The sequence below is a fragment of the Haemaphysalis longicornis genome, unplaced genomic scaffold (genome assembly GCF_048455015.1).
Source record: "Haemaphysalis longicornis isolate Haplotype H1 unplaced genomic scaffold, Haemaphysalis longicornis Haplotype H1 scaffold_8, whole genome shotgun sequence".
NCBI lineage: Eukaryota > Metazoa > Arthropoda > Arachnida > Ixodida > Ixodidae > Haemaphysalis > Haemaphysalis longicornis.
In genome coordinates, this window is record NW_027526445.1 from 122,291,087 (window position 1) to 122,309,396 (window position 18,310).

The window sequence follows — 18,310 nt, forward strand, 5'->3', positions numbered from 1 at the left end:
ACGTGTGGACGAGTATGCTGTCCACCATCGTGAGCAACCGAGAGTCCATCGTCAGCGCTGTTGCACATGGCTTGAAAAGAAGCGCTAAGGACGGCGTCGGAGGCACTAGATGCGGTGGACGTGCTGCGTCGCTACTTCGGCGGCATGAGGGCGGCGAAGATGGTGTGAACGTTGCGGCCGCAGCTGAGGGAGCCATCACTAGCATCAGGAAGGTGCATCAACGTCCAATTACGGACTTCTTCGTAGCCAAGTCTGTTTGAAATACGAGTTTTGAACTGCAATAAAGTAGGTTCGTGACTTTTCCTTTTTACCTCCGGAATGTGTTTATTTTACTGACTATCGCCATGCAGCAAGATGCTATTTCGCCGGCTTTTTGTTTTAGGTAACTACAATGCATAATATTTGCAGTAAATATCGGCTACGGCTATAACGAGCAAATCGCGGCGCCCCTTCAATTTCGTTATAACGAGGTTGAACTGTAGAACAAAATGAGGTGTTATTAATGTAGGTGAGCGCTTATCATTGAGGAGGCTGGTGGGATGCTTAACCCTTTGAGGGTCGAATTTTATCGTCAAATGTGACCCCCCAGGGTCGATTTTTTTATTGCTGATTTAAATTCTTCGGATGAATCTATTTCGAGAAAAATTATCATAATTTTTTTAGGGTGACCATAAAGTGACAAAAAAATCGTTTGTGTTGTTACATGCATGTGGTTTATTCATGAGTAACACAAGAAAAATTCTAAATAAAAACGAGAGAGTAACAAGCCAGCACCTTTTGAGTGAATCAAAATCAGATAGACATCAGTTTCACGGGTGCAAAAAGCGGGAAGCGCCTGGAGGACGATACCAAAACCAGCCACTGTGCCCGCGCGCACGGCCGGATGCGCGAGCGATAGACAGCACACCGTTCCTAAAAAATACAAAAAAGGAGAAAAGAGCCTCATCAGTTTCGCAGGCGCCCTTGGTCAGTGGCAGGCGCAAGAAGCGAGAGGCACCGGGTAGGCGTAAGGGCCCTTAGATGGGTGATACCCAGCGCGCCCCCTTGTTACCGGATGTGCAAGCGATAGCCGGCGCGCCGCTGAAGTAAATCATTAAAAAAATAAAATTCGAGCCATCGGCGCAAGAAAATAATTTGACGTATTTCCACAGTGTGGCAGCACATGCCAAGCAAGAGATGTTGGTGAAAAAGGCGCGCTTTTTAAACATACAAGCGATGACGTACATGTACGTTATTGACCATTTTAAAGGTGTTTGCAGAGGATGTACATCTACGTCCGTGACCCTGAAAGAGTTAACCGTTGCTGTTGTGCCCCCCCCCCCCCCTCGGCGTTTCAGGTGATCAAGCAGAGCCACCTGATCCTGGGGCTGCTGGCGTCGGAGAACCTGCTGACGACGGCGCACCTGGACACGGTGTGGGCGGCCAGCCAGCTGAAGCACTGCGGCCGGCAGGTGCTGGAGCTGCTGCCGCCCCTCATCCGCAACCTGCGCACCCGGCCCGCCCGGCACCTGTACGGCCGCCTCTGCGCCATGCCCCCCCGGGAGCACAGCGAGCAGGTAGTGCCGGTTACCAATGAGCGGCGATTGTGCGAGCACTTGGAGGTTACAAATGTTGCAGCAACACAAATGTTGTCCGGTTTCTCTTCGAGCCTCACTTCCATCCAACGCGTTTGAGATGCTGCACTTACGGAAGGCCCGCACAATTAGCTCGGCCAGAATTTCGTCCCTTGCCGCGGCCAGCCAGTTGCCGTGGGGTTATTTTCTGAATAATCAAGACTGCCTAATGTTATTTATACTAAACAAAGTAGTGGAAAGGGGTGGGCCGAAGCTTGAGTACTCGTGCTGTGTTTTCTTTTTATGGTTCGTGGTACGATGTAAACCCACTTGTTTGTCGTCATTGTGCAGACCCTGCTGCTGGCCTCGGCGCTGACCAAGCACATGTGGGCGAGCAGTGGGAAAGCGTTGCGGGGTGGTCGTGTGTCGCCCTTCGGGCCGCTCACGGCTGCCAAGTCACACGCAGTGAGATCACACAAAGGTGAGCCAAGGGTCAACTTCCCCCAGTCTCGTACGTTTTTGGGGCGTGGTGCAAGGTGTGTTCGGTGCTCTGAATGTGAATGGAATGTCTTGTTTTCGTTTGCACGATAATTCATACCCAGTTTGCCCCAGACTTACCTTTGAAGCCGTTGTTGCCGTAAAGTTTATATTTCAATTCAAAACGGTTAATTGGCCTCTTCTACTTTATTTGAACAACAAGAGTGGTGTTGTTGTTGGCACGTTTTTCAATTATCTGACGCTATGCTGCATTCCATGGTTTCCCAATCGGCACAGTGTTACCACTCTTCTGCTAGGCGCGGGAGATTGCAGCACAGTCAAATTTTATGATTTCCATCCCCCAAAGTGCTTCGTGCCTACTTTATAATAAAATATATTCATCATTCATTTATTCACTATTTTCTAATGCCATGCCTGCTGGCACTGTTGGAGCACGTTCAGCAGTGACAAGCCAGTGTCAACAGTGGTGACATTTTCCGTCACGTCACGTGGCATCACGTCTCTCGGTTTTAGGAGAAGGCACAAGCTTGCCCGCTTACACTGACACGATCGGTGCAGCAGAAGAATTCTGCCGTAGTTGGCAGCTGATATAAGGAGTGCGAAATTTGGAAACAAGTTGCGCCCGTATTGATAAATTGCAGTGCTGTGAATACGGACGTACCACTCGCGTTACTAGGACCTGTAAAGTGAGCGGTTGTAGGAACCTCTGCAGAGCACGTTTTTGAAAACTCCGCACATCAACTGGTAACCATCATAAAAATGCTGTAACGCATCGGATGTCATCCTTTCTAGTCGTGAGAAGCTGTATGTGGGACAAATGGCAAAAGCCGCTAATCACTAGCACAACCTGCCACACAACCGTTTGAGCTGACAACGTTACATACTGATGTGCTCGGTGCTTGGGTATTTCCAACGCATTCTCCTAAGTGGCAGCTCTGCCTTGGCTCGGCTTGGGATGTGCTTGGTTGCGTTGCAAAAAAAGGGGAGGAAGTGGGGGAGTGAGAAGTGGCGCTTTAGTCGTTTCTTTCTGAACAATGCATAATTTGTTGATGAATCAATGCTGACAGAGTTGTGAAAGATGTGGTCTTTCAATTAAAGCATAATTCAGCCTTTAGTGTCACATTAAGTAATGTGTAAGAAAAAGACAGATAGATACATTCTTAGTTCTTGTGGGAGTGGGAAGCAAGGAACAACTTGAGTTGAATCCAGCTGGCACTCCCACACTTGGTACGGGCTGTCGTGCTATCTTCTAGCTAGGCTCAGTTCAGGCCAAACTAAAGATGAATCAGCGTAAGTACAGCTCTGCGGTCATGGGGAAAGTAAGAAATGCAGTCGTGAGGCACTGTTTGGCCACAAAATTTTGGCACAAAAATTGTAAGCTGTTTTAATTCTGTCTGTTTGGGGCTGCCACATCCTGACTCAGCTGGTGATCGCATTCCCCTCCTTGCATCAGCAGCCAAGAAGGCCCGCAACGACGGCACTGACGCCAGTGATGAGGAAGAGGACGAAGAGGATGACGAGCATCCGGTGGGTATCATCCGCTCACGGCTGGCTGCGTGTAGTTGGATGGCTTACGTCCAATTTTTTTTTTTTTTTCTCATCTTTTGTGGTATGTGTTAGATGCAGGTGACCGAAGCTTCATCCGCCTGCCTGGTAGTTGTAGCCTTTCGTGAATTACAGGGAAAACTTTCGCTGATCCTATTGGCAGAAGGCCTTGAGGATGCATCAGAAGCTGCTTGGTTACTTCAAGCGCGGTACCACGATGGTAATTCAAAATGTGTGATTACGTAGCTTTCTCTTTTTTTTTTTTGTAATCTTGGTAGAAAAAGCATTGCTGCAGTGCCCACCGTAAAAGAACGTCTATGCAACACTATGAATCACTAACGGTCAAAAAATAAATTTCTGTTCATGATACAAGTGGCTTGTAGTCTTGAGTTGCCTTTTTGTTGCCATTAAAATTTGGCAGCTGGGTGCCATTTCAGCAGCAAAGACGGCGCTGGGGAGGTGTCTCAGATGACCTCTGCTTCGAAACATCTGTAAAAACTCTGGTCGCATTGAGCCTTTTACTTGAAAGCCTTAAGTGGCCCGTTGAATGCAGAAGCAGGCGTCCGCTGTCTGTAACAGAACAATGGCTCCTTCAGGAGCATTCCAAAGCACGAGGCATTCCGTAGCACGAGGAACTTCACAGCGCGAGCATAAATTCAATTGTAGCAAGAGGTGGTCGTCCGCGCCAGTACATTGCAGATGAAGGGACAGAAGAACAAGTAGCAGAATTCGCCATCGTCGTTGACTGTGCCATTACACGGAGGCATGAAGAGCAGCGGCATAACCCGTATGAGAGGGATCAAAGACATTCTAAAGCATTGAGGTGGAATGCAAAACAAAATTTAAAAAATAACAAGACTACTGTGCCTTTGACAACGCAGGTCAAAGCAATAGGAAGTCCCAGGTGTTGAACTGGACATTCATACTTTTGTATTCACAACCCATAAAAAGTGCTGATGTGTGCTTTGATTCCACCCTCTTTTTTTCTCTTTTTTGCTGGAAGCTTTGTGTTTTGCTTCCCTATACCGCTGCTGCTGTAGCAAAGTCCTGACAGCACTTTCGTGGGTTGATTGACGGGACCTCTTTGTTGTGGACTAAGAGGGGGACCTACAACACGAGAGCCGCTAAGTTGGCAAATGCTTTCGAGGTAGTCTGGGTCTTGGCTTAGTGGCAACCCACTGCTGGTGAAAAAGTTGTGGGTAAGCTTGTGTCACGAATGTTGTCTGCCAGGCCATTTGCAGGTTTGGAACTCATTATCACAGTTCTGGAACAGCTTTGGCCCCTCTGGTTCTTGCCTGCTCATTTCTGTCTTTCGTTCTTTCTGAGTGGCACTGCAATAAGCTACACATCTTGCTTCTCAGAAACTCTGCTTCTGGGACCTGTTCTTTTTTTTTTTTTATGTATTCCTCCCGGTTCGGACCTATTGAGATAGGGAAATTTTTGAGCGCTTGAGGGGAACCCTCCTTATCGGGTTTATCAAATATAACTTCAAGATAGCAGCTTCTTATGGTAGCCCGATCTGGCAGTGAGCTGACTATCCTTCGTCATCGCGAAAACAGTCTTTGGGAGCTTTTTACTTTGCAAATGTGTGTGTGCAAGAACAGTACAGAGCTTCAGCTAATGCAGTTAGCCATTTCATTCATCTGACAGTGGGTGGCTAACAATAGGTTCGAACGGTTAGGGCAGTCTGAAAAGTTTTGCTTCAGAATATTGTCTTGTGTCACTGACCAGTCCTTGACAAAATGTGCAAATTATTGGGCAGGCTGCCAAAGTTTAGACATCCACTCAGTCTTTGACTGCATCAAGTTGAGTGTTATGCGATTTTACAGGGAGTTGATACAGGAATTTTAGCAGGGGAGTTCTATGGGGAGTTGATACAGGAGTTCTCATACGGGAGTTTTACGGGGAGTTGATATGGGAGTTATACAGGGAGTTGATATGAGAGTTCTAATACGGGAGTTGATACAGGAGTCATACGGGAGTTGTAAGAACCCCACGGGGCTGTCGTCGTAGCCGTGCCCCGGCAGCCACCTAAGACCCCCGGGGTGGACTCGGGCGGGTGGCACGCAGGTGTCTGGGAGCAAGGGCCCGGTGCTGGGGGAGGCGGAGGCGTTGCAGGTGGCAGTAGAGTCCTCCTCAGACAGCCAGGGAAGCTCCCCAGCCCACCACCCGCAGGTGCCCGTGCCGGGCATGGCGGCACTGCAGCCCTGGGTCGCTGGGCAGCTGGCCAGCGAGCCCCGCGTGAGTGGCTCCCCCGCCCCTCTGCCCCGCCCCCCCTCCTCCTGCCGGAACTGCATGGAGCACTTCTCTTTCCTTCACCTCCCGTTTGCCTTGCCCGTTATTTCTCGGTCTCCTGGAATGGCACGGAGTTTGTTGTTTCTCGGTGGCCGTTGGCTTCGTGAACCTACCGGGCTTGTTTTTCATCCACTCCCATCCCCCCCTTCCCAAACCCTGTCTTTCGTCTTTCCTGTTTGAGCTTTCCCTGCCTTCCTTCACTTTCCCCAGTTTTCACCGAATTAGTAGATGTGTTAGCAGCCTGCGCCTTTTTCACTTGTACGGGCATGCAACTCCTTCAGTAGTCATTTGATGGGTGATGCAGCAAGTCTTGGACTGTGTTGTACAGCTTGCAAGATGGGGACCGCATCTATAAACCACCAGAGAGAGACCATTGGGCTTCCCAAGCTGCGCAGATTAAGCAAATGGGCCAACGGACCCCGTGAAACGCTTTGTACGTGTGTGCTTGGCTCATTTGTGTGTAAACTCTATTTGATGTCCAGCATGTCTCCCCCCCCCCTTCCAGCTTTTTTACTGCCGACAGCAGTAACTGAGTTTGGCTGGTGGTTCTCTTTGTGGGGGTCCCTCTCTAATGGCCGGTTGTTAAACTTCTGTCATGGTTTCGGATGTGAGCAGGAAGATGAGGAGGAGAGCGGGATGAGTGCTGGCGAGGAGGAAGAGGAAGAGGAGGAGACTGAGGAGGAGCTGAGCACTGACGATGAGAGACTCGTCCCATCCAGACCGCCAATACTGGAAGCAGCCCTGGTTGGCAAGAGGAGCGCTGGGTGAGTCCCCATAGCTTAGTAATATGATGGATTGGCCTAGATTGGTATTCCACACTTGAGGGCAAAAGTAGACAGGGACAACCAGAAGATGAGACACAAAGGCCCCTGTGTCTCACCTTTTCACTGTATCTGTCTACTTTCTATGAAATTCCCACAGTTTTTTCGTTAATTGATTGGATAATTGGCGCACGCACGGCAGTGCAGCCTGCCAGGCATTATGGTGTGCTCAGTGTTCATGTCGAAGCCGACAGTTGGCAAGAGTATTGCAACATTAGTCATGTGCCAACATACGTGGGCTTTGCAAACGTATTCAGGACAGTTTAAAATACCCATGTCAGTGTGCTAAACCTCATCCCACTTCTTTAATTTGCGATGAGCTCGTCTGTCATTATGTATACTGTTTAGGAAGGCTCGTTTAAGAAAATCCCCAGAAATTCAGAGAATTGTCGACTAATGCATAGTGTTCTTATGCCGCTTGTTTAGAGTGCGAGTTCTTTACAGCCAGATATGGCTATGAGTAGCGAAAGGCGCAGTATTATATTATTTTTAAGTTTTCTTTTGTTTCTTTGTGCCAGCGATGTAATACAGCTGAACCTCGTTATAAGAGACACTGATGTAAGAGACAAATGGGTATAAGAGACACTATTCACCCACATGGTTGGCTGCCCTATCTTTCCCATTAAATCGACCTCTTTTATAACAGACATTGGATGTAGAAAATTGGTTATAAGGGACAAGTCATCCTTGAAGTTTAATAAACAATCTCGCTTGTAACAGACATTTTAACTTCAGATGCAGTGCCATCAGTCACTAATTGCAGTTGCTTCCATTCTGGAAACACAGGTGGACGACAGACAGGTGCAGTCGCTATTTATTATAACTTCAGCAAACACAAAGTGGTTCAGTCAGCTATGAAATAACAGTGAGAAGCCCTGCCAATGGAAATGCAACTGACAGAAGTAGTTGAAGCTTACTGCCATTCATTGGATGGAGCGCGATCACACATGCGGGCTCTCCTACTCGCGTAGCTCCCAATCAAGAAGCACTGCAGACGTTGAGTCCTGCAAGCGCAATGAATAGCCGGAGCACACAGCGGAAGAAGCTGTGCGCTCTGGCTATTCATCAGGCTTGTGAACTCAACATCTACGATTCATCTTCCACAAACAAGGAAAGGAAAAAAAGCTTGTAGAAGCGGTTGTAAAAAACAGTGTAAATACAATCATGAAGCAAACACAGTTTCATAAATTCTGGGACCAAACAATAATTAGAATGAATCTTTTGAAACATGCTGTAGCGTTCTTTTGAGCTTATTTTAGTTATGCGGTGCCCACATTGAACTAGGGTCTGATCAGTAAGTGAAAACATGGTACCCTGCTTATAAGAGACATCTCGTATAAGAGACAGAAACTGCTCCCCGGTACGTGTCTCTTATAAAGGGGTTCAACTGTACCCCTGTCTCACGGGCACTTTCAATTGCGATTGAGTCGATCCGGATCGAGCTCAATCTGGATTGGCCGGTGCTACACGGTAGTTTCGATTCCGATTGAGCCCGATCGCATTCGAACTCAGTCCTGGTTTCCCAAGCGCGATCGAGGTTTCCAAGCGCGATTGGACAAAAGTGGGGATACTCGCGTCCCCGCTGAGTAATGGCACAGAAGGTGACAACTTCAACTAACTCCATAAACTGTATCAAATGACTTTGCCCAAATACCCAAATAAGCGGGCAGTAGCATTTATACAGTTCTGTATAACTATGACCACGCAAAGCTACCAGACGCCGGCCGTGAAGTACATTTTTAGCACCATCTGGCGTACGTGAGTGCAGCCGGTGCAACTTCTGCCGTGTAAAAGCTGTGGTGCGTCGAGTGCGCTTGAAAAATCAATCGTGCTTCGCTTCAGACTCGATTGAAAGTGCCCTTGTGACAGGGTATAAATTTATACCATTATAGCAATGAAGTACCTTTACTTTGCTAATTGTTGATTTTTTTTCCAAAGATGCAAGGTGTACTGTTTATGTTATTTTCACCAAAGTTAGTCTGTATACACTAATTTTTTTTATTCATATTTGCAACAATTTTTTGTGGGCTTTTTGTTTATTCTTCAGTTTTGGGGGGAGATGAATAAGGTGCATATTTTTGATTTTGTCAGATGTCAAAATGTTATTTTTCAGTTTTTCTTATTTTATTGCTTTTTCGAAATTCTGTTTGACCAATTATCTCCTTTTACGCTATTATAATAATAAAAGGTGTAACTTCCGCCAAATCCGAATTTTTGCGGTAATGCAGGGTGTTACATGGTCCTGGCTTAGGGGGTGCTGGGCAAAGAATGCTATGCATTAAAGTGGCAGGTTTTCCATCTTTACATCCTTGCGTGGATTCACTGAAGTGGATGTGGCGGTAGCGCTTGCGTTAAAATATATAATGTATCATTGTGCTGGGGCTCTGAACTTCAGCACGTACCAGTTGCAAAATTCTGCCTCGGAAAGTGACTCCCCCCTTCTCCCATTTCAGTAAAAGCATAAAAGTCTGTCTCTGGAGATACATCTATTGGCGCAATGTCTGTTGGGCAAAAAAAACAAACGTGCTGCAGTTGTAAAAAACGTCTGCAAATATTTTCGCACATCTTGAGAATTCTTTTAGCAGTGAGAAGCGGGCAATTTTGGAACACCTCAACCGCTTTTTAAGTGATTTATTATGGGGCTACTTATTTGTTGTCATCTGCTAGTTCAGCTTTCTGTCGGTGGATGACTGGTTGATTCATAGCTCTTGTGAAAAGTGAAAACACCTGTGTGTCGAGATTTCAGTTCACGCGAAAGATCCCCAGACCGACAGGATTAGTTCAAAGCCTCCACTGCTGTGCGTCTCATCGCCCAGGAATAGCTTCAGCGCATTTAACCCCCAAAATTTGGAACATATTTGGATTTGTAGTTTTTGAGACTAGGGGGCAAATTGGGGATCATTCCCTGGTACATGGTCCCTTTGGAGAGTTTTGCAGCTCTATATTTTGAAACACACAGACCGCCAGGGGGCCAGGGATGAGGAGTGGAGAGTGTAGAGAGGGCAGCTTTCTCCGCGACCCCTTCTTCCTCCCCAGTGGCCTGGTGGTGCCCCCCCGGGACACGTCGAGTCCGGACGGGGGCGGAAGCTCGCACTCCAACGCGGCCAGCAACCAGTCGGAGAAGAACCTGGCCGACTTTGACGGGGAGCTGCTGGACCACCACCCCATGTGGCCCTCCTCTGCCGCCGGCCACCATCACCACCACCAGGGGGAGCACCAGCACCAGCCGGGGAGCAACGGAGGGGTAGGGGTGGAGGTGCCCCCCTCGTCCTCCATGAGGGATGTGGCGGCCCCCATGAGCCCCATCGACGTGGGCAACGTGTGTCAGCCGGGGCAGACGCTGCTGTGGGACCTGCTGCAGGACGGCAAGATCGTGAGTGCACTTAGCATCTTCTCTGCTAATGCCAACTCGTTGCTTTTTTCCCCCCGAAGGCCTCTTCCATCGCTTTGCTGTTGTGAATTGGGACTGGAGCTTGCTCATCTACTGCTTACTTGCGTGCGTGTTCTTCACTGCCGTTTGTGGTGACACAGAAAAGAAGCGGCTTCACTGGTTTACCTCTTTGAAGGTGTTCAGTGCCTACAGCCACCAGAAGGGGGCACCTTGTGTGGAACGATTGAAACCGTTCCTTTCTCCACTGTGCGAGCCTTGCTGAGTGTGTTGTCCTTGCAGGAGGAACTGGGTGAGGAGCTGTCCCTGGAGGCGGAGAAGATCCTGTGCAGCCTGGTGTGCTGGTCCGTGGACCGGTCGGTGCGCACCCAGTTCATCAAGGGCTGCCTCGCCAACCTTTCCAAGAGCAAGTGAGTGGTCGCTGTGTTACCGAGCCACCCCGTCTCACTCACCAGGGACACCTATCTAACCCTGTGCTGGTGCCTCCTCCTCCTCTCCTATTGCAGATCTGTGGTGGTGTCCCTGCGGCTGCTACCTAAGCTGCTGGCGTCCTTCCAGCAGCCAAGGGAAGGGGCCGACCCACACACTGTCACCCTGTGAGCAGCACACCCTCCTCCCACGCTTACTGCAAGGGGTAGACGACCTGTCAGTCTACCCATTGTCCCGGCAGCCTTCCAGAGGGGTCTCTTATGACGAACTGCTGCCGACTGGCCCAGCTTAACCTTCTGCAGCAGTTTCTACAAAACTCGAGTAGCTGCGAGCACACAGCTCTGTAGAGGCCTCTTTTTTTTCTCTCCCCCTTTTATTCTTTTCTGTTGGAGTTGCGGGCGTTTATTTTACAAGGTGGGTCCTGGAAGGAGCATCTTACCTGGCTATTTTGCTGAGGCTTTGCTGAGGCTTTGCACCTCTGCATTGTTTGCACTCAGGGCTAGAATTAGTAGTTGTCAAGCAAGCTAATTGCAGTTATTTAACTCATAGAAAGCAGTGCTAAAAGCTGGAACTGTGCCAGTGGAGCTGCTAGCAGTGTTGCAGTGTTGGTACTAATTGCTACTGTTCTAGTTTGTGGACGCGGTCAGTTCACTTTTCCTATCGTGCCACGTGCTTCGATCTGCTGCTTGTAAAGCAGGGCATTGGAAACAGTATTTTAGCGCAAGCCCCCAAACTTGTCATCGCCCTTGCGTACTGTGCATGTATGTTCAGTCAATATCCGTGGTGGAGTGTTTTAGTGCGCAAGCAGTTAGGCAGCCACCACTGGGGTTTGGCAACGGCGATGGCGACGGCCACTGGGTGGTGTTGTAACCGAGTGAGCGAAGGCAGGAGGGAAACGGCAGAGGAAAATGTGGGGAGGCTAGAATATGGTGAGGTGAGCCCACACGAGACTCATCGGAGCACCTGGCGAAAGTGTGAGGGGGAGGGCGGCATGCGCTGCTATGGCGGCCTCGCTCTCACTGCCTCTCCCTCATGGTTTTTCCAGATGCTACTGCTTCGTGCGTGGCTCATTTGAACCACGTGACATTTGCACAGGAGGTTCAAACACTATTTGCAACAACGTGCTTGCCGGTGGCGGGGACGACGTGCTGCGAGATAACGATACAGTAGCGCGTGCTGCCATGCCTTCGCTGATCACGCGATTGCCTCCCGAGATGCAGCAGATATTCGCCGTGACTGAGAAGACTGCAGTTCGTGCTGCGCACAAATTTCGCATTAGGGAGTGTAGTAATTGTCAGTGCATTTTTTCCTCTTCCCCTCGTCACCCAGCTGGGCAGAGAAGGACCACCACATGATGCAGCTCTTCCTGGACGACCTGGTGCGGTACACGAGCAACCGCAAGAAACCTGGGGGCACGCCTGCGCACAAGCTGTAAGCGGCCGCTGTCGCATTTACGGTCCTCCTCCTCCACCTCCTCCGGCCACAGCAGGCAATCATGAGAGCTGTTTCTCCTCCCCCTTCCAGCTACACGCACAGGGAGCAGATCCAGGTGCGGCTGCACTTCCTGTCCTGCATCTTCTCTGCAGCCGGCTCCCCCGACAGCTTTGGTAAGGGAGGCAGAGGGGGGTGTTCCTGCTCAAGACGAGGCTAACGCGAGTGCCTCGACACGGTTCACCCCCACCCCGATGCAGTGCTGAGCCGGGAGCAGGTGGACGTGCTGTGGTCGTGCCTGGCGCTGGACCCCGAGTGTGGGGACGAGCTCTTCAGCTGGCTGCTCAGCCAGGTGCGCAACAAGGAGCAGCACGCCCTCAGCCCCGACCTGCTCCGATACCTGCTGCTCGAGAAGGTCAGTTCCGAGGAGCGGTTGCTGCGCAATGCAGCGAGTGTACGGGTCGCTGTACAGCTCAACCGGAGAGAGCAGATGAGCCTGCCACTTGCGAAGAAGAGGGGTAATGAGAGCTGGATGCCAGTATTGATAAGAGACTTGTTGGGGATGAAGGTTTTTCGCACCAGGGGGGAGATCTCTGGGTGATTGCAGGTTTTCCCTTCTTTTTTTTTATTCGCCAGAGGTGATGTCTTTGTTGTTTGCTTGCTAGCTTCCCCCTTGTTACGAGTAGGCGGTACTGCATCGGCTATTAGCCCCTCTACAGAAGGGGCCACCTCCTTCTGCACTGGACACTAGCCACTACTGAGGCTGATGAAAGTGTCGCCTTGTGGGCTGGCAGTGCCTTGTTTGGGACGGACAGTTGTCTCGATAGCTGGGAGTCCCATTATTGGGGCGGTCTGCGATTGTGATGAGACAGTGGGTGACACCTCCTCTGTTCCCCCCTCCCTCTTTGTGCGCAGCTGCCCCAGCTGCCTGCGTCCTCGACCAGCATGACGGCCCTGCACCTGCTGCAGCAGCTGAGCGGCTCGAGCCGCGTGGCAGCCGTGTCCTCCGCCTCCCTGGAGGCCTTCTCCCCCTCCCCCTCCATGGCTTCCCGGGTGGCGGCCGTCGGGGGCTCGTCCTCTTCCTCCTCCTCCTCCTCGTCCCAGCTGGAGCAGGACCAGAGCGTGAGCTCCTCCCCGCAGCTGGCCAGCGGCATCGACCAGCTCTGGGAGATCGCCCTCAGGGCCTCCTCCACCGACGTCAGCATGGCCGCCATCCAGTACCTCAACAGCTTCTACCTGCACGGTGCGTCTCTCGTCGTGATGTGTGATGCTGCACGGTGGGCTCAAAGCGGGAGCTTGTGTGTACGTGTATAGCATTACTTCCTCCATGGTCCCATCGTTGTCACCGGGCTGACCCGCGAGGTGTGATGGGTGGAAGGAGGAGCAAGAGCGCCATCCTGCTCCTCATTAAAAACAGCAATGGACTGGAAGATAGTAATGTGGAATTCTCCCTGTTGCTGTTGTCCCCATTGAAGGAGAGAATCATGATTCCTTTCCTCAGGAAGAGCAGCTATGTGCTCGCTTCTCACATTACTTGGGAGTGGACTGTGGAAGAGAGGGACTGTGTGCGTGTGTGCATGCATGAATGCACCTGTCCTTGCATTCTGCATTCTTACCCATTTTTCCACATACCGAAGTTCAGTGCCTCCTGGCTTTGACATGCTCCTAGTCATCTCAGAGTTCTTTTCTAGCTACCAGAAAACAGCGTATCTTCTCACCTTTTAGTACCTTGTCTGTTTTGGGGGCCACACAGCACATTGCTACTGGGGCATTTGTGTTTTGTAAAAATATGTTGCCCTCGTGCTTCCTTTGCCCTCGTGCTTCCTTATTGACTCTTGAAGAAAAGGGATTGGTGAGACTTCACCAGACAAGTGAAGTTTATGCCGGTGTGCAGTTTTATTTGGAGTTTCATATGCCACCTAAAACACACTTCCCGTCCGAAAGTGCCTGCTGATTTGATGGGAAATGACTTTCAGCCAACTGGTGGTGGCTTGGTGGCCCAGCGTTTTACATTCCTCGGGCAGTTGTTTTCGAGATCGGGAGTGTTTTATTTGTTCTGTTTTCTTGTTGTTTTTGCAGCTCACCAGGGCACACTTGAAAGGGAGGAGGAGTTTGCGCAGAGGTGTATGCACAGCCTTCGAACAGCAAAGGACGACTTGGCCCAGGCAAGTTGCTGTCCCGTGATTGGCTAGAGTGCCAGACTATTGCTTTGCCTTTTGAGAATGCTTGCATTCTTTGCTCAAGCATTGTGGCAACGGGAAATGAGTGTCACAGTAAAACCTCACATTACAAGAGACACTGTTACAGGAGACACTTGGTTATGGGAGACAGTTGAATGAAAGCGGTTTGGTTGGTTTTCCTATGTTCGCCATATTAGCAACATCGCATACAAGAGACCCTGGCTACAAGAGACACGTTTCTCGAGTCCCTTGAGTGTCTTTTGTAACGGGGTTTTACTGTAACATTACTGAACTCCACCATGAACGTGAAAGCCAGCAGCCATTTCGAGTTGATCGTTTTCAGTGACTATTTTTTTTTTGTCGTACATAGCTCTATACTGACACTAGTGCTGTGATGTTGCGGAAATTGAATTCTATTTGTGACAAATATTACAACTACCGTATAATGTGGAATATAGGTCGAGGCGGAATATAGGTCGACCCCCTTACCTTGTAGCCAAAAAATGCAAAAAAAAAAATAATTAGGTACCAGCCATTGTTTTATTGAGACTATAACTTGTTTCGTCTCAGATTACTCATTTAAAACTGTCTGAAGTATCGTCGGACGACTGCTTCTGGCTCACTGTCGCCCACACAGCCGGTCGTCCTCGGTGCAGTCCAGGGAATTGCTTATGAAGCACTTAAACACTCACAAGCCAATGTCATCGTGAAGCGAGCGCAAAGCATGGGACACTTGTGTGCAGACCGGAGCGACAGCCAGTCTGTGCAGGTGGTCAGATAACACCTTGGAATATCCATTCGTAGAGACATCGCACGACGCTAGCGGACAAAATTTGCCCCTTTGTACAGCAGCACAGGTGCGCAGAGCAGCGCCCATGAAACGAGGCTTTTTGAGCGTTGCATACCGAGAGCTGCCCCTTCAGCTAACGCCGCTAGCAACATTTCTTTTGGTGATACCGAACTGGCGCAAGGCGGACACGTCATTGGCCTTGGAAAACCACCAACTTTTCTTTTAAATTCTGCTGTAAACTGGCACCAAGTGTCTAAACTCATTTTGAGCAAGAAGAAAATTGCACACACATATTCGCCGACAGCGAGAGAAGCAACAAAACAAAGATGGCGTCGCGTCCGATTGATGGTGGTGGCGATGGTGCCTTTGGGGTTTGGATGGGCTCGATGGGCTGCCCGGTCGCCAGATGACAACTGCCAGTGACTGCAATATAGGTCGAGGGGCGACTTTTCGGCAAATTTTTCTGTAAAAAATCTCGACCTATATTCCGCATTATACGGTACTACAGTGTAGACCGCTTATAACGTATGTCGCGGGAGCTGCAAAAATTCGCGCTATAACCAAAACATGCGCGAATTCAACCACATCGGCACCTACCACTCAAGTAATCCTATATTTATCATCACTCAAACGCACAGCCCTTAAAAATGAAGGCACGGTCTATATTTCGTATTATTTTTAACATCAGCCGCTGCTGCAGGGAAAAAGTGCAGTCTCACAAACGGCGAGCGCGGCTTTAACTTCCGTTGTGTTTTGAAAGACCATGGCTGCGTTTTTAGCGTCTATGCCACAGGACGTGATAAGAGCACCAGCGGGATTTTTTTTTTTTTAACCCCACCTTGTGCTCACGATGCCGTAGGCGGCTGCTTATCAGCGCAACGTACTGGTGGTGGAAATCTTTGGCTTCGCGCGGCTCGCATGTTCGGAAAGGGAAAGAGCGGTGGCTTATCTGCACAACGTTCTAAAGCGTGAACCGCGTGGTAGATTTGGTATCGCGAAAACGTGCAGTGCACGCCAGTGCGGATACAACTGGCGTGGTGTGGGCGGCGCGGTAAGAGGCGGCACCGTGACGTCGGCACTGCCCGTAAAGCGGTGCAGGCAGTTCCAGCGACCGCTTCTAACCGCTCGCCGAAATGCCGCACGGGGCGCAAGCGAAGATGCTCATGCAAGAAAAGAGCTAATAATGTGGGCGAAAAGTGGAATATAACTCATGCAAGAAAAGAGCTAATAATGTGGGCGAAAATGGAATATAAACCGCCATCCACGCTGCTTGTGAAAGCGCTCATCAAAAAAATACCGCGGTGGTAAGCCTAAACACCACTGGCGCGGCTAGTGGGCTTGGAGCGCTTCGAATCTCCCCCCATTAAGTACGCGTCTCCCCATTGGTGCAAGTCGTCAGGCTCCTCCCACTGCCACGCGAAGAAGCCACCGCGAGCGCGGAATCGTCAACACGAGCACGAAAAAAAAAAAAAAAACACCACTCACGCGCAACGCTGATGAGCATGATTCATGCGCGAAAACGGGCCATGCGGTTCACGATTAATAAAAACAATTTGCCGCGCGCAGATGGGGAGTCTGTCGCTATTTTCCGAGATGCATCAAGCAAGGGCAGTTGTGGTTATCACATACGCACGAACTAAAAGGTGCCTTTTTTTTTTTTCTTTGGGTGTCTACGATAGAGGAGGGCAAGGGGTGCACGCTGCGTCAGACGGCCGATTTCATTCTTTCTTTTTTCTTTTGCTACCCTAAAACGATGCCTCAGCTGCGCTTGTCGATCAGCAGACCCGCCGAAAAACCGCACTATAAACGGTATTGTGCTTCGGCCGACCGCATCTTAAGCGGTATGCTTATGCATTGAGTTCTATGGGAGGCAAACCGGTGGTCGCAAAAACCCGCGTTATATCCGGTCCCGCACTATAAGCGGTTACGTTATAAATGGTCTACACTGTACTACTTTTGTTGAGCAAGGTGGATTAGTAATCTAATCCGTCGCTATGACTTGCTGAAGCAGTTGCAGAGAAAAAGGATTCATTGCTTTCTAAATTGACATTTGAAAAATAAGCTCCCCCAAGAAGGAAATTTTTGGCAACAGGCCCCTTGTTTTCATAGCACCCTGAGCGTTTCTATCTCTTTTTTTCCCCTCCTGCACCGTGTTAGTCAATGCCACAACTTCTGCCATGGAGGCTGGGAACTCAGTGGATGTGGGAGGGTTCTGGTGGTTTCCTTTCTCGTGGCCGTGTCCCAGTCACCGTCGTTTAGCCGACCCCCTCCTTCCCCTCTTTTTTGCAGCGTCCGCAGGAGGCGGAGGAGTGCACGCTGACGGTGGTTCAGCGAGCGCTGCAGCTGCTGAAGCTGCACCTGGAGACATTCCAGCGGCGCTACGCCTTCCACCTGCGCCGCTGGCAGCTGCGCGAGGGCGTCCTGGGCCTCAGCCCGCACGGGGCAGCCCTGCAGGACCCCCGCGGGGCGGGCAACCGGCCCCTGCGCGTCGTCTGCCAGCCCGCGGGGCTCTCACACAAGGTGAGCTCTTGGAGGAGGAGGGGCTGGGCAGCTGTGCTGGGGCTGGCGCCGTAAAAGTTGGTGCCGGAGGTTGGCAGCTCGAGAGCTCCCTCTTGACGCGCGCCACACACTCAACACTAGCCAGTGTACACTACACCGTAGTTTGTTCTGATGCACCTTCGATTGTAGCAAGCACCAAGTTCAGCGATGAGAGGGAAACTGCAGAAACAGGCGCGTGGGATTGGTGAAATTTGCAAGCTGTGTCGCAAATTGGGAGTAACGTCCGTGCGGGGAACAATGGTTGCAGCAACACAGCGTTACTTCAGCAGCTCCCCCCCCTCTTCTTGGGCTTCCCGTTATGTGCAGGGGTTTCGGGACTTGAAGCAAGCCTTGAAATGCCACTTGAAACTTGGAACACTGAAGTGAGTTCTGTAGGGGTGTGCGAATATTCGAAACTTCGAATATTCGATTCGAATTTTTTGGTATTCGATTCGATTCGAATGACACTTTTATTGTTCGAAATATTCGAACCACCCAAAAATAAAAAAAAAAATAAATTCAGAGCGTGTCTCAGCAGCAAAGTCGCGAAGCATATACACGGCGAACGGTACGTGCTTTCGCAGACTGTATCGGTGTTTATTCGTAGTTACACTGGACTCTCGATGATACAATGATACGAATTTCCGAAAAGTCCCGGCGAAATTGCATTGATTGCAATGGGAAAAAATTTCGGCTGTTAGGAACGGACCTGCGCGGCCCGGCGGCATATACGAACGAGCCGGCGAGGCACCCGACTGCCGAACTATAGTGCCTAGAATATACTCCAGGCACTATAGCCGAACGAGCAAGTGACGGCTCTCGCTCCCCTGTTTGTCACTCTT

General features: G+C 50.2%; 1 protein-coding gene across 7 annotated transcripts in view; it reads left to right on the forward strand.

Moving 5' to 3' along the window:
- Puf (ubiquitinyl hydrolase 1 puf) overlaps positions 1-18,310 on the forward strand; it is a 107,360-nt gene that overhangs the window by 16,945 nt on the left and 72,105 nt on the right. For 4 of the 7 annotated variants that reach the window (XM_077680640.1, XM_077680642.1, XM_077680643.1 and 1 more), the window contains exons 10-23: positions 1,338-1,556; positions 1,905-2,034; positions 3,505-3,578; positions 5,667-5,837; positions 6,507-6,655; positions 9,749-10,085; positions 10,383-10,510; positions 10,607-10,696; positions 11,859-11,960; positions 12,054-12,136; positions 12,221-12,375; positions 12,876-13,203; positions 14,040-14,125; positions 17,220-17,450. In XM_077680640.1, the coding sequence (XP_077536766.1) occupies positions 1,338-1,556; positions 1,905-2,034; positions 3,505-3,578; positions 5,667-5,837; positions 6,507-6,655; positions 9,749-10,085; positions 10,383-10,510; positions 10,607-10,696; positions 11,859-11,960; positions 12,054-12,136; positions 12,221-12,375; positions 12,876-13,203; positions 14,040-14,125; positions 17,220-17,450 (2,283 nt within the window). The remainder of the gene's footprint in view (positions 1-1,337; positions 1,557-1,904; positions 2,035-3,504; positions 3,579-5,666; positions 5,838-6,506; positions 6,656-9,748; positions 10,086-10,382; positions 10,511-10,606; positions 10,697-11,858; positions 11,961-12,053; positions 12,137-12,220; positions 12,376-12,875; positions 13,204-14,039; positions 14,126-17,219; positions 17,451-18,310) is intronic. The other 3 variants (XM_077680641.1, XM_077680645.1, XM_077680646.1) reach the window with 3 other exon arrangements.